At 39.5% G+C, this 24,584-nt stretch overlaps 1 protein-coding gene and 1 non-coding gene across 2 annotated transcripts in view; both read left to right on the top strand.

Moving 5' to 3' along the window:
- Daam1 (dishevelled associated activator of morphogenesis 1) overlaps positions 1–23,767 on the top strand; it is a 165,765-nt gene extending 141,998 nt beyond the window's left edge. Inside the window, exons 17-25 of the mRNA XM_076848356.2 lie at positions 2,414–2,498; positions 7,100–7,206; positions 8,859–8,947; positions 9,988–10,156; positions 13,459–13,566; positions 14,942–15,002; positions 17,743–17,874; positions 20,793–20,963; positions 22,262–23,767. Coding sequence (XP_076704471.1) covers positions 2,414–2,498; positions 7,100–7,206; positions 8,859–8,947; positions 9,988–10,156; positions 13,459–13,566; positions 14,942–15,002; positions 17,743–17,874; positions 20,793–20,963; positions 22,262–22,471 — 1,132 coding nt within the window. The 3' untranslated portion in view covers positions 22,472–23,767. The remainder of the gene's footprint in view (positions 1–2,413; positions 2,499–7,099; positions 7,207–8,858; positions 8,948–9,987; positions 10,157–13,458; positions 13,567–14,941; positions 15,003–17,742; positions 17,875–20,792; positions 20,964–22,261) is intronic.
- On the top strand, positions 20,173–20,235 carry LOC143396142 (small nucleolar RNA SNORD47). Its single transcript, XR_013091017.1, has one exon. It is a non-coding gene; the product is annotated as a small nucleolar RNA SNORD47 (small nucleolar RNA).
- Positions 23,768–24,584: the final 817 nt, after the last annotated feature.

The following is a 24,584-nucleotide window of genomic DNA, read 5'->3' as shown; positions in this document are numbered from 1 at the left end:
AAAACAGTTTCTTCCGCCTGGTGTGAAAAGGACACAGAACTAATTGATTTTTTTTTCTTATATGCAGAGCTCTTCTTATGATGATTATAGATGTTTTCCCCTGGCTGGTTGGTTTTCATCAGTGGTTGCGTCAGTCTTCCCTTGGCCTTCCAAGACCACACCATGGTGTTTGCATTGAAATTGACTTAAGCCTATAGTGTACATCCTGGAATCCAGGGCTGTTCCGGACTTGGGCACTTGAGTCCTTGATATCCATGCAGTTTTTTCCCCTCTCCGTATACTTTCCTCAGCCGACTTAGCTAAGTGGTTCCATTTAATTGTGGGAATTTTCTGTCAAGATGTTCTAGTGAGCATGTTCATGAAGCAGTGATTGTCCCAAGAACGATTGAAACCAACTGAAGAATATGCCAGGGACAGGGTTGCCCTCCACAGCATGGAGGTCATGATGGCACTGCAGGTCAGACGAGGTTCTTATTTATTTGTCAATGGAGAGTCTGCCATTTTGCCTGGATGCTAAAATTGAATTTGAGAACATGAACTAGAAGAGAAAGGAGTTAGTACAATAGGATGTCCAAATATGTCCCTTCTCTTTCCTGTTCACTGGCACATGGAGCAACATGCAGTTTAAATTGTTGGGTGGACAGTTTGAACAACATCATGTCAAGATCTAAAGGAAAGGATAAGCCAGAGGTGTCCACAGTGATATGTCCTTCCAATTCCATCTAGGGGGCGTGGCTTCTCCAACCGCCTTGGAGTCCTCCCCACCCAGCTAGCCCTCGCCTTTATGTGGGAGTGCGTGTTTTGCACACCTTTGGGTCTTGCCTATTTATGCTTACCATTCAGTTCTCCCAAAGATTACAATCACCTTTAAGATTAAGATGCATCCTTTAGTTCCTTGTTAGTACTCCCAGGCCTAATGCTATCTCTTACGGGTGAAATAATGGGTGTGAATGTGCTTTGGGAAGTGTTCAAATTAACCACACTAAGCACTGCTTAATGAGCATGTGAATATTAAGGTCACAAAAGTACTGATACTTCTCTTCTGGCATAAGAAAGTGTGCCTTGTAAGGCACATGTGCAGTTTATTGAGTCCATATTTCTATGACCAGGAACTATGCTAAGTACTTCATATGGATTTCACTTAACCCTTATGCATGAGTGCATGCTTTTTTTTTTTAAATGTAGTTGTTATTATCCCTGTTTTACATATAAGAAAACTGAGGCTCAATAAAAATATTTTTTCAAGAACTCCCAACCAGAAATTATCAGAATCAGGACTGGGGCCCAGCCTGTCTGACACCAAAGTCCCTCCTTACCTTCTAAAGTTACATGTGGCACGTGTACATCTTGCTCTATATCTGTGTTTCTGTCTTTATCTCCAGTCTTCAATGTGATCCTCCTGGAAAAGCATAGTCTAAAGGACAGACGAGGTGATGTTAATAATGTACCACATTATTAGGTGGTAAGGAAGTAGCATGTTAGAAGTAAATGTGAGTTTACAAGTAAAGCAAAGGAATGACTGCTGTCACAACTAATATTGTGATTGTGATTATTTGCCCCCATTAAGACCACTATAAAAACACATTTTGTACAAGTGTATTTTAAATTCATGACTCATATTTTGTAGTCCACACTTTATTACCCTGACTTAAGTCACAAATTCCTAATTAAATTAGAATTTAAGTTTATGGTAGACAGAAAAACAGAAAATGGATTTGTGCAAAAGCACAGATCCTTACCTATGAGATGTTAACTAGACAAGCATTTGTTTTTAGAGAGAAAAAAACATTGGAGATAAGTAGTCACAGGAGAGCTTGGCTTTATGGGTACTGTTACTTTCTGCGTTTGACTTTGGGTAAATCACTTGGCCATTGTGAGCCTCAGTTTCTCCACCTATTAAAAAAAGAGATGACATTATTTTGAGAATCAAATGAAATAACATATGTAAAAACTCCTCAACTATGAAGTGCTTATACATTTTATTTTGAATAGAAATGAGCTTTGGTTTGTGTAGTTTGCAACCTTCTCAAAATCTATTTTTTAACCTGATAGCAAACTCAGGGATTTAGTTATCTCACCTGCAATTCGTGGATGCTGTATATAAAGGAATGCATGTATTTTCCCTATTTTCAATCTACAGATCCCTTGTTTTAGGAAATTAAAAGATAGAACATAGCAGCTTTGTTCTCTGTGTCAGCAGAGCATTACCAAGTCCCGAAAGAATGTTAAAGCAGTTTCAAAACCCTATTTTTAGTTTCAAAATCCTATATTGTCAGGAAAGAAGCTTTCACCGAGAGACTTTGAGAAAAACCGTGCTCAAAACTCAGCAGCTGGAGTGGCAAAATGAGTTGTATTAAATGTTAGTGCTGCTCATGCCAGCATTGCTAACAACATAAAAATCTTCCATCTCCAGGTTGAAATTATCCAATGATGAAATCAAACGGGCAATTCTAACAATGGATGAACAAGAAGATCTGCCCAAGGACATGTTGGAGCAGGTGAGTAGCAGAGGTTTTTTGGAACCTAAGTTATAGCTGACTTTTCCACAGGGAGGGGCATAGTGACACAATTCAGTTGTTGCTAATAGATAATTTCTGCATCTCTGAATTAAGAAGGTTGAACCAAGGTTGCATATGGCTCTTTCATGACTTCATTCTCTCATTTTTCTCGAAATGATGGATGTGAAGAAAGGTCACAAGTTTGTCAAAAGCCTGGTCCCACAATGCCAGATTCTGTCCCTCATGCTGTAGTTATTATGTCTTTGCTAAGACATAATTAAACTCATATAAATATACTATCTTGAGTAGAAAATCTGTTTCATGAGACATTGAGAATCTTATTAGCATTATGCACAAATTAGACTACATATACTGATTTCTGTTAAATTCTTAATATAGTCTATGTTTTGGTCATGGCTCATCATGCCATCAAGCACAAACCCCCCCAGCACTGTCATTTGTATCTAAATATTCATGTGTCAGTAGGTAAACTATCAATTTATTGGGGAAAAATCTTGTCTCTGTTCATGTATGGCACCCTCTTCTATTAAAAAAAAAAAAAAAAAGGCAGTAAATTCAAATGCCCAGGCTAGCAAGTGGGATTTACCCATAGTGGATACATGTAATTTTTATTATCTGTGGCCAAGCAATCAGTCTAATGTGAAAACCTGGTCTCTCTTTGTGCAGTATTTCTATAACATTTCCACTTAGCTACTCCAACTATGGCATGTGTAATTCAACAACTCTGTTTTGTTGTCTGCAAACATCCAGATTGTTGAACCAACACATATCCCAGCTCTTTCACCTGTCTCTTAGGCCTGCCCCTTGGTCTGAGCCTCAGTTTTTCTGAGTCTTGTAGTGACAGTCTAAGGATACTCCAAGATTATTTGAGCTTTCTGTCTCATTCCTTGGTGAGATGTTGAGGGGTGAGATATCATATTTTGACTGATTCAGGCCAGGGTGGGGGTCCATGTTTGTTAGAGCCAGAACCATGTAAGGTCAACTGTGGGTCCAAGAGACCACGATTCCAGACCGTGCGAAGGGTCTTGTCTGTAGGCATGCTCAGCTCTAAGGGCAGAAGAAAAGGGTCTTTTGCATTACTGAAGTGATCCTAGGTGACAGGGCCACTCTGGCTAGAGCGTCCTTCTGTCTGTGTGTGCATTTTCCATGGTCCTCACTGATGTCCTCAAAGGCCTCAGACACACAGGAGGCAGGAGTGATATACAGCATCATCCCCCTCTCCCCAACATGGACCTGCATTCCCTACAACCTCTGCAGCTGGAGTTGTCTTAGGGAAAAACCCTCACAACTTGGCAGAGAAAAACTTTCAGGCTGCCCTCGAGAGGTTTGATTTAATTATCAAAATAATTAATGACTGTCTCAAGTTTCCCAGGAGGCTCTGAGTATGAGTAGTTTTAAAGCTTTCCCCCCATTTTTTTTAGAGCATTTTTCGCTCCTCCATGTTCTCGTTCCTCCCTCACCAAACAACCATCAGAACAGTCTCTGCCCCAGGAGAGGAGAGCCTGGTGGCCCAGCACTCACTCCCCAGCTCCCAGGTCACTCTGCCTTCCAGTCGCTAACCCAGAGTACAGAGCAATGTGTAAAGCTGCTTTAGTCCTTCAGTCTTAAGCCCCTATCGCCAAGGTCATATGTTTAAAATTCCACAAGATCTGTTTACTGTGAAATTGCATCCAGCAAAATTCCTCCTTGAGGGAAAGGATTCCAAAATCTTGCCAAAAGAGCTTGCAGTGCAAATAGAACGTACTTCAAATAAACACAAGTAAGAAAATCTGTCTACTGACGCAGAATCCGGCCAAGGATATTTTTGACCTGGTCTCTCCTGATAATTCTGTGAGCGCCTTACTCTCTGGTCAACTCCCACGCTCCTCCCTTTCCTCCATATTTTACTGTTGTCCTCTGCTTCCTTTCCTTCCATATACCACTCTTGGCAGAGACAGGTTAATACCAGCATCTCTTTACTCCAATTTGTGATTTGCATTAGGATGCTCATTCCTTCCTGTCCTGCTGCGCTCAGATGTTAGATGAGCTATCTTCCTTGGAATGCATATCTTTCTCCTTGTTCCCAGGTGTTTGCCTAACTCTCCATTCCCCTCTTAAAACCATCTACACTCAGTGCATTTCTTGACTCTCCTTTGAGAGGACCAGTTCTTGAGCACGTCTCTTATTGTCCTCCTGTTAAGTAGCAAAAGAGACATCGTGGTTGTGTTATCCTGAGCACTGGCCAGTGGGCTCAACACAATTAGCTGGGGCACTGGGCTGTGCAAATTGGTAAAAGGATCCCAGAGACTAGAACTGAGATTCCTTGCCTGGGAGGTAAAGATCCAAACTAAGCATTAGAAAAACAAATCTCTTCCCCCTTCCTCCTCTTTTCTCCTTGCCCTACTGCCTTCCTTCCTTCTGTTCTCTGAAGAAGAATAAGAGATTGCATGTCCTGTCCAATGTCACCATTTGAACACTGGAATAGCAATGCCTCAGGGCTCCTGGCCACCAGACCTGCGTGAACACCTTGGCACCAGCTTTCCTCTGTCCTCCCCCCTTCCATTTCCTTAGGAAAAAGACTCTGGCGAAGTCCCTTCCTTCTAGTCAGGGGTCCAGCTGGATCGACGGCCCCTCCCCTAGATCTTCAACCTCGCCCTGTCAACTCTTAGTGTGTCGAATTTTCAGCCTTTAACACACAGACACATACACACACATGTGCAGACGTTTGCACACACCCATCCAGCTAACTGTTCGCTCTCTCTGTGACCCAGCCAGAGTTGACAGCTTGTCCACATTCACCTCCTAGTCACTCTTCATCAACCCAACGCAGTCTGTCTGCCTCGCCTCTCTAAAGCTGTTCTCACCAAGGACACTCACAACTTCCCTGTGGCCAAAGCCAGGGGACATTTTGCAGTCCTTATCTTCTTTCATTTCTTAGTGGCATGTGACACCAGTGGCCGCTTGCTCCACAATGACATATGGTTCCCTTGGCCCTGTGGTACCGCACAGGCCTCTCCAGCTGTACCTTCTCCATTGCTTCCTTTGAATGCTTCTCCTCTTGTCCTCATCCCTTGATTGTTGGTTCTCTCCAGCCCTGAATTTTTTCCTCTGGACAGTTCCTCTACTTATGTCAAGCTCACATCCGTGAGCTTAGTAGCCTTTTTGCTACAACCAATGCCACTACTGTGTCTTCCAAATACATCTCTTTAGGGTTTCAGACCCATATGTCCAACGACCTCCTAGAAATCCCTCTTTGGTTCTCCTGCAAGTAATTGCAGCCACAAAACCCACCTTTCCATCCCTGGGCCACTCTCCGGCTTTTCTTCTTGTTATGCTTTGTATATTTATTTTTCCCTGAGCCAGAAGCCCAGGCTTCATCCTAGACTCTTTCTCCTTCTTTTACTATAACTCATCCATTACAAGTCAGGCCAGCGCTATTCAAATTTCCTAAATAGCCCTAAAATCTATCTTCCATCCCCACCCAATGCAGGCCACCACCATCTCTCATCTGGATGACTGCACCAACTATTTGCTTGTGACCCCCTAACAATTTTGATCCCTCCTACTTCCTTCTCCATTCCATAAACACGCTGATCTTTTAAAAGTACAAAATCATTCTTCTACATAAGATGTTTAAGGGATATCCTAATGCCCTCAAAAGAAAGCCTGAATCCCATGCCTCCTTCCCTATAGTTCCAGTTCTCTTTCTCTGCTGGTAGCACTCAGGCTCACTGCTCTTTCTGAAGTCTTCCAGCTAAATCCCAACAAACATTTGAAAACCTTACAAAAGGGACCACCCAATGCCAGCACCAAGTTACAGAGAGGATCTCAGAGTTCAGAAGATCAGTGTAATTAAAAAATATATATATATATCAAAGGGCATTTGATCTAGAAAATAGTATGCTTGCATAGTTCTACACATATACATACAAACTGAAAGGAAATCAGACACACAAAAGTATTTTTTCAACTTTATTGTTGCTATTTTTCCACATTCCATGATCATTTCTCCCTCCAAAATAAAGCATGGAATCAAAAACATCAGATCCCACTTTGTTCCTCTCATTAGTTCTACATGGAACAATAAAGGAGGTGTAATTAGATAAGAAGAAAAATAAGCAAATTGAATGGAAAAATGCAAATAGGATCATTCATTCCATCATGATATAATAGAATAAGCATAGAGGTAGGAGTCAAAGAAACCTGGGTTCTGTTTCTGACAGTTACACACACTTGCTTTGTAATCTGGGTGAGTTGCTTAATCTCTCTGGTCCTCAGTTATATCACTTTCAATGAGAGGGCTGAATCTCTCAGCTCTTCTAGTGGCCTGTGCAAAATGGGTCCTGGTAGAGAACTTCCATAATTCTTACTTGAGAGGTAGTAGAGAATAAGAAAGTTCCAGATGTCAATCTTTTAACTACTTTCAAGTAAAAATGTAAATATTTAATTATTTCTACTGTAATATAGACCTGTGAGCAGAGTTTATATGTTAAACAAAAAGTTAAAATTTCATATTGGGACAAATTAGCTAGAATGGTGAAAACTTACTGCAGAGATTTAAGTTATTAACCTTAGATTTAATATTTGCTTGTACTTTTTAGCTTTTGAAATTTGTTCCTGAAAAAAGTGATATTGACCTGTTGGAGGAACATAAGCATGAATTGGATCGGATGGCCAAGGCTGATCGATTTCTGTTTGAGATGAGCCGGTGAGTTTGAAGATGCCGAAAAATGAAAGATGTCTCATACCCTAGTAATGGCAATTCGCATTAAATTGCTTGGGCCAATTAACCTGGCTCAACTGCAAGCTTTTTTAAATTCTAAAATCTTTTAGGTTTATGTGAGTTCTTGCCCATGGATGAGCCAGGATCAGGGCTGGTTTTTTTTTTTTTTTTTTCACAACCATCTCTATTTCTGGGCCCCTTTGGCTTATGTACTTTGGTCTTAGCAAGCCTTAACTTTCCTAGTTCCAGTCAGTACTCACCAATTTGAGTTTAGGGGACAGTACTCATACATCCTAGTACCTTGGCATCTCAAGATTGTTATAAAATAGAAAAAGAAAAGTGGTCAGACTCTGTTAATGTCAACCTGGTGCTGCCATAACTGAATGGCCAGGGTCTGAATGTCAAATCGTGACACATGCAGACATCACTAATCAATCGTGGCACTCTTCCCACAGAGCGGAGCATTGGCAAGCTTTCTGAGCAGTTCTCCAGAAAGTCCTGAGGCAGTCTCTGCCTCATAATTGGGTTTGGCATGTGAGCTGAGTCTATTTGTCATTCCAGGCCTAGCAAATTGATTCTGCATTAGAGAAGGAGCAATGGTCCTGAAACTCTCAGTGAACCTCAGGGCAGTTTTTCCCCTCAGTGCTAAAGGCCTACAAATGCAGCCAAGGGGAACACATCTCTCACTCTGCATTCCTGCCATGTCCAGACTTATTTTTTGATGTTCTTCTTCTATCACAATTTGCCATTTTGTGTACTAATGTCAGACAAAGAATGACTTTGAAATTTTGTCAGGTACACCCAACAATCTTCAGTATAGACAAGTAAATAGCCACCTGCAATACCTGCCACTTACTAAGCCTCTAGATCTTTGCATGTATCATCTCATTTAATCTTCTCAGACCTGCCTGGGGGGATCCCAGGGACAGAGGTATTTTATTCCACCTACCAACAAGGGAAACGAGACTCAGGAGTTTTGGTACTTGCTCAAGGTCACCTAATACAAGGAGCATCTGGGCTGCCCACTCAGGTCTGTTAGATTATATGGTATAGTTGTGGAGAAGGGGCTGATCCCTGATCCTGTTGAACTGAAACTTCTACCCTAAGTGGTTTAGGCACTGACTTCAGAAGGCCTACTCTAACCCCCAGCAATAAGACAGCTCAGCTCAGTGGTGATGAGAGGCCAGGGTGCACCCTTATTCTCTCTAGTTGCTGCCTGAGAAGGCAAAGCTTGCCATCCCTGAGGGGAACAGATAGGAGCTAATTGTGAAGAAAAAAGGAAGGTTTGGGAATGAGAGTGAGGAGAGGATTGATGGAGGGGCAGCATGCTGGAGACAGGTCTTTAGAGTTTGGCCAAAAGCCAAATTTTGTGAAAAGGTCAACTTGGGAAACTGCCTTTTATTTGCAATAGGTGGAGAGCCCTTACACCTTTATTCCTTTCATCTCTTGTACATTCAAGCTGTTGGCACTCTGAGGAAATGAAGGGGGCTTTAGCAACAGCAGCTGGCTCTCCCTTTCTTCAGCAGTTGCCTTATTTGGTTGGAGCTAAGGGCTCTGGGACAATGGCCCAAATATCCAGTGTAGAAATGGGCTCTCGTATTTAGTGAATGCTGATCAGTGCATGCTTGGTCTTACAGAATCAATCATTACCAGCAAAGACTGCAATCGTTGTACTTCAAAAAGAAGTTTGCAGAGCGCGTGGCAGAAGTGAAACCCAAAGTAGAAGGTAAAGCAGAGCCACCTAGGTTGGGAGCGATGTTTGTCTTAAGTGCCCATTTATAAGTTCCATCCAAATGAACATAGTAATCAGGGCCCCTGTGGTGATTTTTTTTTTTTTTTTTTTTTTTTTTTTGCTTGAAATCTTTTGAAATTCTGATGGACAGCTGGGCACCATGTTGCATACCTGTAAATCCCAGTGACTGGGCGGGAGGATCACAAGTTCCAGACTAACCACAGAAATTCAGTGAGACCTTATCTCAAAATAAAAAATGAAGAGGACTAGAGATGTAGCTCAGTGATAAAGTGCCCCTGGTTTAAAAAAAAAAATGTAAACTTGAACTTCCAATGGACAATTATGGATAATTACTTAAGGTCAGCACTTGGCATGCTGGCCTGGCCTGGCATATCTCCTGAGTTCAACTGCATGGCTGGGCTTTTGACCACATGGGTGTAACTAAGAAATGAATTTGACCATTACTAACATTAAACCTGCAGTTAGCTTTTTTGCAACAGGGCCTTAGCACATTTTTCTAAGGGTATATTTGAGGTTGTTAAGTTTTTAAATATTTTAGATATGGGTGAGGCCACCGGAAAACACAGTTACAGAATGTGAACTAGAATCAGAGTCTGCTTGAGCTTCAATCCCTGTTTGGACACCTGCAAACCAGAACATGTAACATATTTGATCAGTTCTTTATCAGTGGAATTGATCAGTAATCCTACTGATCTGACTCACACCAGGCTTGAAAGTGTTTGCAAAGGAATGTTGAAGAGTTGTTATTCCATGTATTCTAAAAACTCAAGGTTGGTGAGTCAGACCAGAAAAGGACTGAGAAAGGAGACGAATCAATAGCCATCTGTGGAACCTTTAGCTGCTTTAGTTGTCCCCTTATCCTTTGCTTCAGGTTTAGATGTTTTGAAAGTATTCCTTGGCAGTCTAATGACCCAGTTTTACATCTTCAATATTTGTTACAGTAAGTCAATTTAGGAGAGGTATCACTGAAAGTGCTGGTGATAATAGTTGTGTTTCCCTGTTTTGTTTTGAAGCAATTCGTTCTGGCTCAGAAGAAGTATTCAGGAGTGGCGCCCTCAAGCAGTTGCTGGAGGTGGTTTTGGCATTTGGAAATTACATGAATAAAGGCCAAAGAGGCAATGCCTATGGATTCAAGATTTCCAGCCTCAACAAGATTGCTGACACAAAATCCAGTATTGACAAGTAAGTGTAGAATCTTCCAACACTAACAGCATTTGGGTGCTTAGGTAGGGCTTGAGTTGTTCTTTCTGATCCTCCTTGGCCTCCATGACACTCCAGTCTCCAGCTTGAACTTCTCTTTGTCAATACTCTTCTCCCATATGAACTCCCTTCTCTCCCATAACCATGGGCATCCCCCAAGTTCGGGGCGGGGGGACGGTGGGAGGGGGGTAGCGGGCAGTTATCCTTCATCCATTTTCAATGTATAGGGATACCATCTATTTTAGATTTCTTTTTAATTAGCCCTGTCTTTTTTTTTTTTTTTGTAAACTTTTATTTAATTATAGTATATTACACTAAAGAGAGGTCACTAAGCATAAATGTACATCTTGATGAATTTTGAGAAATTGAGTACACTTGAATGACCAAGATAAGAAGCAGAATACCACTAGCTTTCTGGAAGTCAGAAAGTCACTACTGCTAGTCACTACTGCTCCATACAGAGCTATATTCCAGAGAGAAGGAAAACTTGATAGCCGATTCTGGGATGGTGAAGTTCACTGGGTTTTTAGGTTATATTTTCCTTTCACACATTGGTGCTAACAGCTATCCGAAAAACTTGTGATGCATAAATGCATTTTGGCCATTGGTATTCAGCTGCTCATCCCAAGACTCATTAAAATGCTTCCTAGAAAGTGTCCAGCGCTGCAGTCTAGGTGAACAGACTCTGGTTAGAAACACCAAGACATGAAAATGCTCTTGTGTCGATGGCAGGTAGGGTCATTACACATATTAACTCTAGTTTCCCTGAGAGCTTTGTTTCTCCAAGGTTCTCACTGACTTCAAAGGAACTTACACAATTGTGTCTAAGGTAAGCTGCTCTGCACCCAAATCTTTTTAGGGGTATTGGCTGTTCATCCTAATTATTCCCAGCTAATGAGGCTTTTTACCCTATATTTTCAATAGAGTTAGTGAAGCATAGCATATGGCAACTCTCAATCCATCTTAAAAGAAATAGGAAATGGGCTAAGCTGTCATTTTTGTATCATGGAGAGAAGGAGTGATGAAGAGCAGCTGTTGTATTATAGCTTTGCCACCTTACTTTTAATGTGAGGACTTGATCCTTTTCAGAGCACTTTCACATTTGATGGTCACAACAGCCTGTGAAATTCACAAGCCAAATCTGTTATCAACTGTTTGTCAGATAAAATGCTTGCCTAAGGTCACCCCAAGCAAGGAATTTGGCCTCATGGGTCTTTAACACCTGTTCTGTTGGTTTGCCTATAGTTCTGCCCTTGCCAACAGATGGGTCTTATTTGGAGGTTGGACCAGGGACTGGCAGTCTCTGATTTGCATATTAGAAGCAGTGACCTTTTTAAGAAAGAATGTTCTCTTTGACTGCGTATGCATGCACACACAGAGGCAGATCACACACTCACACACTCACCAACCTCGTGCTTATGTGATTATTGACTCATTTAGCTTGTTATAGAATTTATCTAATGAACAAACCTTTTCAAAGAATAAATTTTTCTGATCTTTCTTTTTCCTTTTTCTGCCTGTGAATATTTCATCCCCAAATGTAGCATCAGTGTGTCTATACCACAGTGCCTAATGTAGCACCTGGCCATTGAGCAGTCACACATTCAACACTTGTTCAACTGGATATCACCAAGCTGCTTAATGGTGACACAGTCAGCAGGAAAGCCTCAAGCTCCTGGTGACCATCAGGAAGTAGTCAAATGTGTGGCTGTTTAGTTGTTCATTCTTCAAGAATTTGTATTTAGTCAAATGGGGTGTTATTTGGATAGCAAACAAATGCAGAAATGTCTGACCTGATTTCAAGGCTTTCTGCAATAAGAAAGGTCTGTATAGTTAAAGTTATCTCAATTGCTCTAAATAACAAAGCATTTTTCTATGAAAATGGAGAAAAGTAGCATTACTCTTTCCTGTGATGGTATCTGGCATTTCGTTCCCTCTCTTTACCCCTTAGGTGAGAGGCACCAGGGCAGATAGGTAGGTTTTATGAACAGCAGAATGCAGGTGGAAAGACACAGCTGAACGCCGGAATCCTAAGTGGCCAGAATTATTGGCCACTATTTTGATTTGCCAGGCAACTGTTTTCTGATTATTGAAGAAAAATAAAGGAATTTTTAAAAATATGAGTCCTTGACTGAGGAATAGGAATGTATCATCTGTATGAAGCTGCAAGCATAATCAGAAATGCTTTTCATGGATATAGGAAAGAAAATGGCAATTCTGATTCACTTTGGCTAGATGTGGGCAGGAATATTATTATTTAATGTTGCAAATTAGCAAGCTACCCATATTTTTTATAGAAATGCTTCTAGAGAAATGCATTTGTATCCTCCTGGTTATGGAAACTTCAGTAGATTAATTCTTGGTGCTAGCTGCATATTAGAGTCACCAGGGAATTTTAACAAACATCCATGCCTGGCCCCACCTTATTCCAATTAAATGAGCCTTTGGGATTGGCCCAGGCATCTGGAGCCCAGGTGATTGTAATGTGCAGCAGAGTTGGTGACAGCAGGACCAGACTAACACAGCTTTGCCTGATAGTGTTATCAGACACTCCCCCCACCCTTTTCAATCTGGGTCAGTCAGGGTTCAGCCCTGTCACCACCCTCACCACTAGAGAGGGAATTGGCACAGCCAACCGTTTTAAGTACTAAGGGTTATGCAGTTAAGAGCTGAAGTGTTGCTAAAAGTAGAACTGTATTCACAGCTGCGAGGATGTCATATACTTGATGGCACAGTTATGGCCCACTTCCAGGTTCAGCCCTGAAATAGGAGACTTTCTAACTTTCTGTCTGCCCTTTGGATGAAATCTTGAGTAATAATGGTTATCAGTGAGTTGGTTTTTAGACTTGAAAAGTATTTCAAGTACTTCTAGACTTGAAAATAGCTACTCTCTTTGGTGGGTGAAACATCTCTCACTTCTTACCCCAACCCACCTAATTCTGCTTGCTATGAATTTGCATGGCACACCCCATTTGGGGATGGATCTTCTATAAAGGTAAACTTGATCTTCTCTCCATTGGCGATGGTTCAGATTCACTTTTGTCACCAAGGACATTGCCCAGATTTTGAAGGATGCTCATTATAGACCAAAAATATAATTCTTATCCTAACCATTTCTTTTTAGGCTCTCATTCTCCTCTGCTTTTGAGAGCCCCTGCCTTACAGGAAACTCCAAATTATAAAGTTAATGCAGGAGTCTAGCATTACTGTGGGTTCTGCCACTTGAGCATATAAATCATACGCAGATTAATTATGTTGAATGCTCTTCCTTTCTTTAATTGTAGGAACATTACCCTTTTGCACTATCTAATAACTATTGTGGAAAATAAATACCCCAAGGTTCTCAATCTAAATGAAGAATTGCGGGATATTCCTCAAGCAGCAAAAGTAAAGTAAGTACTCTTAGTGAATTATTGCAGTTCTGTCAATCACCTGGACTGTAGGTTAGCCATTGAGAAGGTTTCCTAGCATTGCATGTGGTAAACTGCATGACCTGGGTCCTCCTGTTTGTTTTCCTCCAAACGTTACATGACAAAGTTTGAATTGTATTCAAATCATTCAAATGTTACAAGGTTTTGAAATATAGATTTTTCTAGGTCTATATACCTAATATTCTGAGTTATTAAAGAGTACAGGAAAAGAATATGGTTTCAGTGATGCCTTTAAAGTGCAGTTCTATTAAACACAGGAAAGAGCCACCTAAGTTGAAGGAGGATGCGTGGTTAGGCAAATGGAGACTTACAAACATGTAAGGGTGTTGCTAGTAATTTTCACATATGAACACACTCCCTGGAACCAAGGCAACACTCTAATGGGAAGCAGTCTATATGCAGATCAAGAAACTAAAAATACAATGGGAAGTTGCCAAACTTTCACCATAAACTTTACACCATGTTTCAGAGACTGAAGAGCAGGCAGTTTTCCTTACAGTTCTTCCCTCCCACTTTTGACTCTTTAAAAAAAAAAAAAAAAAAAAAAAAAAAACGTATATCTAAACTGCATCTCTTTTTTTTTTTTAACTCTGACTTCGAAAAGTCTGTTATTCAGGCTAGTTTATTCCCTCTGTAGAACTGGGTAGAAATATACCATGTAAATGCACCATGAAAATAAAATATTAAAGTAAATGAAGTATTGGTGAGTTTCTTTGTTGTGAAATATCTGTAAGAATGAAGTTTTAATCTCTGTTGTTTAAAAGTCATGAAATAGAAAGCATTATAGGAGAAGCTCAGGAATGTTTCTCTAATAAAAAGTAAAAGGCAATGAAAATAAGATGAGTTAGTACAATCTTGAAAAAAAGTCACTGCTGACTGAAATGCAACATTACTTTGTAATACATTACCAGAGCCTTGGTGAAAAGTCGTATATTGATGGATGTGATTGTGGGTAAGCCAGTTTCTTTTGCTCTCTCAAAGAGAGCCAAGTATGGCAAGAAATGTATTTCTACATATAGTAACTCGCTGAAGAGAGAATTTTTTGAGGCTGAAGCATAAAATATTTCTGTACACATGGGAGACATTTCTCTTTTGCTATTTTTAACCTGTAAAATATACCTGCTGGCTGTGGAAAACATAAAACATAATTCTGTACCTAAATTCCATAAATTTAAGATGTGGTCCTTCTATGAGATCCAAACAAGGAAGGGAATTTTTTTAAAAAACATTTAAAATAAACTGGTATGAACTTCTAAGTGTGAAATATTTAAAACCATTATATATTTAATCCATTTAAATCGCATGCTGATTACTAAAATGTTACCTTTTACAACAGCATGACTGAGCTGGACAAGGAAATAAGTACCTTGAGAAGTGGCTTGAAAGCAGTGGAGACAGTGAGTATTTGTTTCCCTCTCTGAGTCCCAGTCTCTTTGCCATCCATGGTGCTGGTGACTTTCAGCACAAAAAAAAAGAAAAAAAGAGCAATCACCAAGAAGCCAAGATGGGTCTTATATTGTGTCCAGCGTGGTAGGTCACTATAGCAGGAGCTAGAAGTAGACCTGGAGTACCACCAATTTACCTGGGAGGCAAGCCTTGTCCAAATGAGCGAGCTGGGTTAGACAATCTTCAAGGACCCTTTCAATTTCCAAGTCCTACTACTACCTGATGTTTACCTTCAGTAGAGCAAAAGAACTTCTCTGCTGTCTCTGAGCCAGTCCTTTGCAGAGTATTTACCAGGCAGATGCTAGGGTGTGCTGGCCATGCTGAAAGGAAGGGGTCACAAGGATTTGGAATCCTCGCCCTCCAGCGTTGCAATCATTAAGAGAAGCCAGTTCCCCACAGAGTGTCATGTCCAGATAAGCACAATGATTACAAAGGTGCCTAAAGGAAGGGACTGGATTGAGGGTAGTCTGGAGGTTTGTGGACTAGCACAGATCAGAGGGAGGTTGGGACAAATAGATGCACAGAGGGAGGCTGTGCCAGTTTACATGAGACAACCTGGACCCTGGTCTCACAGGCAGAGAGGATTGGGAGAAATGAAATATGTCATAACGCCAGGCGGGAACTGTGCAAATGCGCTACCTCTGAGTGAAAGAAAGGCCAGGGATGGGAATCAGACAGCCAAAGGGGATCATTGGCAAGCTCTCTTTGGAGAAGACGCCTAGCTCTGTACTGCACTTGGTGAAGGAGACTGATCCAGGCAACTTGGAAAGGTGCCCCTCTCTTAAATATCTTCCAGATCATTTATCACAATGCTACAGAGACCTTCCCTCCTTTTTTTTTTTTTTAATCACAAAATTATGCCATAGAGAGTACTGAATTCATTTAAGGCATGCTACTTATAAAAGGTTAAAATCATAACATCTAATTTTTTGTTTTTATAAATTTAGGAGCATATAAGAGTTGTTTTGGGTTTTGCAGGACAAGGATTGAAGGTGCTAAAAATAAACTCTTTCTCTTAGCCCCTGTTAAGAGGCCCAAAGTTGTAGAACACATAGACAGTCTTCCCCAGCCTTCAGAGAAAGACCAGGCTGGATCAGGGCACTTTGGGCAAGGCATGTTTAATAACCTTCACTCAGGTGCTTTTTCCTCCCCATGGGAACTTTCTGGAGACCAGGATGGCAGTTGACAGTCCTAAGCCTGATAATGGACTTTCAGACCCTTGCGTTTGAGTTAACTCAGACCAAGGCCAGGGAGGTGGAGGGGCCGTGTTTCAAGGAAGTCCTGGTTTTGAATTTTTTAAGGGAGAGTGTTGCTGAGTCTCTGCATCCTCTGGGTCATAAGTACTACATCACATTCTGCATAGAAAAGGCGCTGAAGAAGCCTTCTGCTCCCCCTGGCAGCTTAAATGTCAAGGTGTAGCCTCACAAGAAAACACTGGGAGGCAGAGCGTGCCCTGCCCAAATATTCATGTGTCCTAATTGTGCAATTAATTGCCCAATTAATTATATTGTTTAAAGATATCAGAGATGGAGTTTTAAAAATAATACATTAATGAAACACACTGAGATGGCTTTCCCATCCCTATATCCAGCATGCACTTACATTTTCCAGCCAGAGTACTAGAATGGTGGCAGTTTCTTCCAGTGAGAGTCAGCTCCAAACTTTTTTTAAGTTTTCATTTCTAAAATTTCACTGATCCTCTAGTTGAGATGGATATTCTCCTCCTTTGAAAAATGAAGCCACTGAGGCCCAGAGCAGCTTGCCATGGGGAAAGCTGAGTCAGAATTCACAGCCTGTGACTCCTGCTTCTTAATCTCTTTGCTAAACCAGGTGCCAAAAAAATAAATAAATAAAATAAGGGGATCGAGTTAAGTCAGTAGGTGCACTGCATCGCTGTTGCTGAGACTCTGGAGGCAGACAGACCGAACTTCAAATTCTGCCTCTATCTCTGGTCAGCCTCTTGACTTTGGGCAAAGAATTAAATCTCTCTAAATCTTGATGGGGATCAAGATGCCTTACTCATGGAGGTGCTGTAGGCATTCAGTAAGAAAGGGTATCTTGCAATGGTAGAAACTAATTATTGAAATTTGGTGTGAATCACCGGTATGTTCATTAACATGGTAATGGAGAATATAGAAAATTAACAAGAAACTAGTTATTCTGTCTGCCTATTCACAAAAAACCTGATGGTATGGACAGGAAAACAAATGGCAGGTGTTTATGGTGTCTGACTCTACAACTGGAATTCTACTGACCTAGATACCCTGGTTTAAGAAGTAGATAGATTTGGCAGAAAAGGAAAAAAGAAAAAAACAAGCCACTAGAACTCCGAGTACAGAATATCAACCATCAAAGTCTCTTACTTTCACTCACAATCCCTTTGAATCCAATATGCTTATTTGTTATTTGTTTAACTTCTATTAGTGTTTTGCTTACCTTTTAAAGTCAGAATAAGAGATAGCACTGAGAAAATATTCAGATAATTGGTTAAATTGCTATTTTATAAAATGCACATGTACAGGGCCCTGTCTCTGGCATGGTGTGAGCAAGGATAGGGGAAGCTAGAGTATGACAAGATATTTTAGATGTGTTGTCCATGCTGAGTGATTAAATTTGAAGAATATAGGATAAGAGACAAAGTGTGCCTATATTTGAAGTCTTTGTTATCATTCTTCATTTCCTTTGTTTAAGGAACTGGAATATCAGAAGTCTCAGCCCTCGCAGCCTGGAGATAAGTTTGTTTCCGTTGTCAGCCAGTTCATCACTTTAGCCAGCTTCAGCTTCTCCGATGTTGAAGATCTTCTAGCAGAAGCTAAAGACCTGGTAAATTTTCCTCTAGCACACTGTTTGACTGGGCTGGGTTTTCACTTGTTACTTTCAGATATGATGCTTTTTGGGGAACAGCAGGAATGGGATCCAAATATCATGGTTCAGGAAATAAAATAGCAAATAATTGTTTTCCAGATTCCATTGTTGTTCATTGCTTGGGTGGATTTTCATCTCCAGGACTGTAATTCATTGAAACACACCCTTGTTGCCTAAATGGTCTGTGTTACCTTTAGGTTAGCAAGATCTTGAAGGCTTTGATGGTGTAAAACCAGTAAATACTGACAGTTTTCTCTTGCTTGCTTTTGGATTCATGTGCTTATCTCTGGAAACTAGAATAGATGATGAACAGGAGCAGGTATAACTAAGGCCACATGCTTCAGACCTCTTCAGGCATATACTTGTCTGAGAACTTAAAGAAGACAGGACACTACCAGCAAAACTCATTAAATTAGATGCATATTAGTTCACAGTCTCATGACAAGTGGTTGTTTTTGTTGTTGGTTTTTGTTTTTTTAGTTTTAGCAAGACTTTTCTTTTTATGATTCTTGCTATTTCAAATTTTATTTTCCTGTGGAGAAAAAGTTTTCATTGCAGCTAACCAAGACTTTTCAATAAGCCTCCATACCCTTGTTCTCTCTCCCTCCCCCACCCCAATTATTTCTTCTTTAATATACATACACGTGTACACATTCTGTTTTTCTCTCCACTTCCCTTTTTTTTTTAAGTGATGTTAAGCCCCTACCATATGCCTTGGAGTTCTTCAGCTTGACCCATCTCTCATTTGCCACCACGCTGTTCTTTTACTTCAATCTTTCTTTCCAAACTTGAGTAATTCCTGTTATTTTTCTGTTGTCCTGTTGAGTTGTAGGTGTGGATGATTGGTCACGTAAGGGTATACAGACACTAGTTCAAGTTCAAAACTGGACTGTGTTCACAAGCATCAACTAATCTCAACAATAAACTCACTCTTCAGCCTCATGAAATAAATGAGAAGATTATATATGTTCAAGTGACTGCTCCTTTCTGAAGTCCAACCTCTAATATCCCACACTGGAAATCAGTCAAGTGATGCAACAACCTTGGTTTGAACCTTCACTGTGAAAGCCCCCATTGTTACTTTTTGTGGGATCTACCACTTTGGAGGGTGCACTCTGAAGGAAGAGTCGCCTCCTACCCTAATACCCCAGCAAAGTACCTATCTCCTCAAGGAGCGCAAACATTTTTATAAGAGAAAACTGGATAGTTCTTTTTTATTTAAACACATTTACAGGCGCACACACTTATGAAACCTACTTTGTGTTGGGGATAGGGGACTTTAATCTAGCCCTAGTTTCCTTCAAATTTCTGAGACTAAAATACATATGATTTCATCATCACTAGAATTCCTAGATAAAAAGATCATTCAGGATGCTTTGAAGTGCATGAACTTAAATGTTTTAAAAACTCAGTTGTCGACTGTTTATTGCAATTTTTTTCATACCAGAACTTTTAGAAATTAGCTTATAAAAGCACGGAGCAAGCTGGAGCACTATAATGTGGTGTGTGAAGAACGTTATGTTTTCCCCTAAAGGGCCCTTTTTAATAATAGAAAATTTCCAAATAAGTAAAATATTGAAAATAACTCCACAGTAAAAAGAAAAATGGTTTTAAAATACTATTAAATTTTAAAATATGAAATATTAATTATAAAATGTCATGTAAATATTTATATCTATATAGATGCATAACTTTAGCTGAAATTGGCTTTTTTGAGAATATTGAAAACCTTCCCATTAAGCTCCATAGTATTATCAAAATATCTGAAAAACAGCAATATAATAAAGGCAAGTAAAATCAATTAGAAACTTTTTGAGTTTGAGCAAACTTCAAAAATCTGTCATGGTCTAAATAAAGTCTGAAAAATCTTAAGTGAGTGATTAGGCATAGAGAAAGAAAATTCATTTGTCTTTGAAGCTGGGAGCACTGTCCTTGGTAGTTGAGGCCTAGAAGCCTCAGACCCTTACAGAAGAAACTGCCCAACTGGCCTTGAATGTGGTTATCATAATGCAGACAGTTGAAAGTGGATTGTCCTGAGTTATGAACTACTAAAAGAACTGAAAAGAGAAACATATGAAACTTTTAAAAAGAAACTGGATGTTCTTCTTTTGTTACTGTATATTTAAATTTAAATTTTTTAAGTTTTCCCTTAATATTTTACATTTTAGCAGTTTTAGAAAGATTTGATACTGAAAGGCTTTCTGGGATAAAGGGTTGAAATAAAATTATTTTTCTCAGTCAAAAGTAAGGGGTTGCAACCAGTGATGTAATGATTCTGCCAAATGAATGTTAAAACCATTCCATTTTGATACTGAGGTTAAAAAAAAATGGGGGTTGCAGGAGTGACTCCATAATCAGTTATTGTTTTCTAATTGGGACCCTGGAAATATTATAACAATACTAACATTATTTATGATTAGGAAAAGCAGCTAAGAAGTACTGGATCCCATTTGCTTTCGATATTCACCATATGGCACCAATAAATGATATTAAACTACTTCAAAGACAAGTTAAAAGTACAAGGTTTCCTACCCCTGCTGAGCTTGCTATTAGTTTTTGTGTCTTGGGTGTTCTGCCCTTCAATATTTTGCTTTCTTGTTTTTACTATTGTTTAGTTAATAAAAAATCATAGGAGGTAGTCTTAGATGTTAAGCTGAAATGAGGTGGAAAGGAATAAAATGGTTTCCAAATTTGACGCATGTTAAAATTCTCACTTTAGAAGGGATTAACAGACATGTTCAGCTGCTGAAGGTAAAACGGGCCTGCTAAAATCTGTTAAGTTATGTTTGATTCCATTTGAGCTTTTGTCCTTCTAGGAATATTTCCATTTGATTCTCTTAAAACACTGAGCTTCTTAAAAATCTTCTTTTCTCCAGTTCACCAAAGCAGTGAAGCACTTCGGGGAAGAGGCTGGCAAAATACAGCCAGATGAGTTCTTCGGCATTTTTGATCAGTTCCTTCAAGCTGTGTCAGAAGCGAAGCAAGAGAATGAGAACATGAGAAAGAGGAAGGAGGAGGAAGAGCGGCGAGCTCGCATGGAAGCACAGGTGAGGGGCATCCTCGGCCGGGTCCACCCCTGGAAGTTCTCAGCTGCCTTGCTCTTTAGATGCCCTTGCTGGGCTGGCAAGAAGGTGGGCATGGCTGTGCTCTCTAGAAAGTTCCTGGGACTTTATCAGATTTCTCTTGGGCAATTTGATTGTACATCTCCAAAAACTTAAGAAAAAAAAAAAAATACATCCAAGATCCTTTGATCTGGAACTCCACTTCTTAGAAATTACTCTAAGGAAATAATCACAAATTTGGGGCTGGGTTGTAGCTCAGTGGTGGAGCACTTGCCTAGCATGTGTGAGGTACTGGGTTCAATCCTCAGCACCACATATAGATACATAAATAAATAGATTAAATAAAGGTCCATTGACAACTAAAAAAAAAAAAAGTAATTAAAAACGAAATAATCACAAATTTGCACAAAGAAAGCAGCATTTTTTAAAATACTAGTTCTAAACTGAAAACAATCTAAACTTTACCAATAGGGCATTGGTTCTAATAGCCACATGGTGAAATATTGTAGAATATCATGTAATCATTGGTATAGTAGCTATTTAGTAAAATATTTGTGGAGTCTTTTAAAAGACATGCCTTCAAAGAACATTTAATCATCCAGAAAAGCTTACAAAATGATTTCCACATGAAATCATTTTTGTTGCATTTCATTTGTAAAATAAATGTTAGCATAGAAAATTACAGTGGTAGAATAAAGCCCCAAAAAGTACTTTTCTAAAAAGCTCAGTAGCAGTGGTTATCTGTTGGTAACCAAATAAAGAATGCTTTTTATCTCAATTATCAAAATTTTCTATATTGTCTGTGTTTGTTTGACTTTTAATAACAGCAACCTGTTCCAGACATCAATGCCAGATGCAGACCAAGCGTCTGATGGGAGGCGTGGCCTGATGGTCGTTTTGCTTTAGTCTCTGTACCGTCAAGAAACCAGGGTTGGGCAGGACCTGGGGTGGGGGGTCCTATTTAATAGTGTAAACTTTGGTTTTCCATTACAGACGCACGAACTGCCTAATTATTCTTTTATAAACAAGAATATATAATGAGATTTTCCTAGAATCTAGATGGCGAGGGTCATTTTTTTTTTCCCACCATTCATAATATTTCTGCGGTCAGATCTTATGCAAGTCCCGGTTACTACTTTCTCGTGTCATCCGGAGAGTTTAGCAGCTTAAGTGAACAGAGCTTGGTGTGACTGAATCACTACCATATGTCACAGACTTCATCCCCACCGAAAACAAAATACAACATCTTAACCCTTCTCTAAAAGGTGTCTTTCTATTTGCAGCTCAAAGAACAAAGGGAAAGGGAGCGGAAAATAAGAAAAGCTAAAGAGAATAGCGAGGAAAGCGGAGAGTTTGATGACCTCGTTTCAGCTTTACGCTCAGGAGAAGTGTTTGACAAAGACCTTTCTAAACTGAAACGGAATCGCAAACGCATTTCCAACCAGGTGACAGACAGCAGCCGAGAGAGACCGGTCACAAAACTTAATTTTTAATTTTCCTCAAGTACTTTTCTAAAAAGCTCAGTAGCAGCCCTTTGAAGTGACTAGACCGTTCCATTACACTGCCTTGCAATCCAAACAGTGGCAATTTCCTCCTTCATCTGTGAGTGTGTGTGAATGTGTGTGTATGTAAATGTATGTGTATATGTATATTAAAAATGTATATAGAAGTCTGAGTGTCGTCTGGAGACCTCTGTGTATGGATAAAAAATTTCTGTTAATGTTCGTGCTCAGAAACCCTTTGCATATGCATTCATATTGAGTGTGGCTCATTTTCTTTCCCTGAACACCGTAACTGTTCAGAAGCACAAAACTATCTCCTAAAAGAGATGACAGACATTCCCTAGCATAAAAAAAGAAAAAAGAAAAAAAAAAAAAAAAGCTTGTGAAATATTTTACAGTTTCCAAGCTTGCTATACTTTAAAATTATTTTCATTGGTGAAAATGGAGTTGGAAGAATATAGATTTAAAATGGTTTTTGATAGTTGACAATGTGGTGTTCCAGCATCACATCAGTAATTGATGGGATCAGCTTAAAATTCCTGATGTTGATTTGGGGATACAGTCTGTAAATGTTTATCAAGAACATCTTGCACACAATTTGTATTATGTAGAATGTCAATCAAAATTCTTTTGTATATTTAAAGCTTAAACATCAGTTTCTCCCCCTTCCCCCCCAATTTCATCAAGTTTTCTGCCAAGTGCTCTTGATGATTTCTTTAAATTGCTTTTGGGTAAAAAAAACAAAACAAAACAAAAAAAAAACCCAAAAAACAAACAGTATCTAAATGCAACCCATGCCCTTGTTAATGAACAAGATTGCCAGAATGTACCTGTTGTTCTAACAATATAGATATATAAATCTTAGAAATTTCCACCCAAGACTTAAAGGAAGAATTCTCTGAAAGGATAAAGATTATTTTTAAAAAATTTTTAATGGGGTGCCTTTTTTTTTTTTTTTTTTGTCTTTTCTATTTCTGTTTTGTAGGACAACCTGCAACTTCTGTAAATATAGGTCTGGACTAAAGGACACTTAGAGTGTCACAAAATATCAACATCAGTAGAGATGCCCAGATCTATTTATCTCTGAGTATATTTAAAGTGGTTTGCTGTTATATGTTGTCATTTTAAATTGTGTGTCAGTAAAGCTACCTGTAAAATTTCAGTCCAAAAAAATAAAGCTCTCAGGGAGAAATGAATAAAAACAATGAACATTAGAAAATAAAATATAGATGCTTACCATTAACCTACCAACTTTCAATATCCTTAAATTATATGATATATAAAGAGGACTGTTACTTTTTTTTTTTTTTTTGCTTTATTTATTTGTAGTGGGGCGGGAGGTGGGGTGGGGCTGACATTTTCTCTTTTCTTTCCATCTATCCTGTCGTGGTTGGGTTTCCTGTGGAGAGAGTAGTTTTTCCTGTTGCACTAGAACATTATTTACTCACTAAATTGAGTTCTTCAGTCAACTAACAAATATTTATTAAGTATCTACTATGTACCAGGCATAGTAGATCTACAGTGATGAGCAAGACAGAGTCCCTGCCCACAAGGAGCTTACGTTCTAATCAGAATATTCAGGGATGAATAAAAAAATCAATGTGCGTGCTGTACAGAACTCATACTATTTAAAAATGATTTGTCTAAACTACAATGCTTAGTGCAGATGGCGAAGTATCTGTGCTGTACAAAAGCTGTGAAATAATGCTCTAAGAGTTGTCAAGAGCTGTGATTTTACATTTTTCCCTCATTGCAAACTTAGCGACTTTCCACCCATTCGATGGAAGCAAATGACTCTTGCAAATAACAGTTATAAATACAAAGCAGAGGTTACACTCCCCCAGCTCCTAGTTAACCAAGGTCTGCAACTGCACCATGTTAAAGGTGCAGTTGGAGACTAGGCTCAAACAGGCTTGGAGAGGAGGGGGAGTGGGATAGGATGATGGTTTTCTCTGTTCCTTAACTAAAGTGCCTCTATGTATATTTTTTTTCTATTTATAGTAGGAGAAATTTGGTCTGGCTCAATTTTGGAACGTACTTTGAAAATGGCTTTGTCTTACAGTTTAAGGAATGAACTAGTGGAAGGAGAGTCACAAAAGGAGCA

This window comes from Callospermophilus lateralis, chromosome 3 (assembly GCF_048772815.1).
Source record: "Callospermophilus lateralis isolate mCalLat2 chromosome 3, mCalLat2.hap1, whole genome shotgun sequence".
NCBI classification, from domain to species: domain Eukaryota; kingdom Metazoa; phylum Chordata; class Mammalia; order Rodentia; family Sciuridae; genus Callospermophilus; species Callospermophilus lateralis.
The sequence above is the reverse complement of the archived record's forward strand: the minus strand, read 5'-3'. Positions and strand labels throughout refer to the sequence as shown.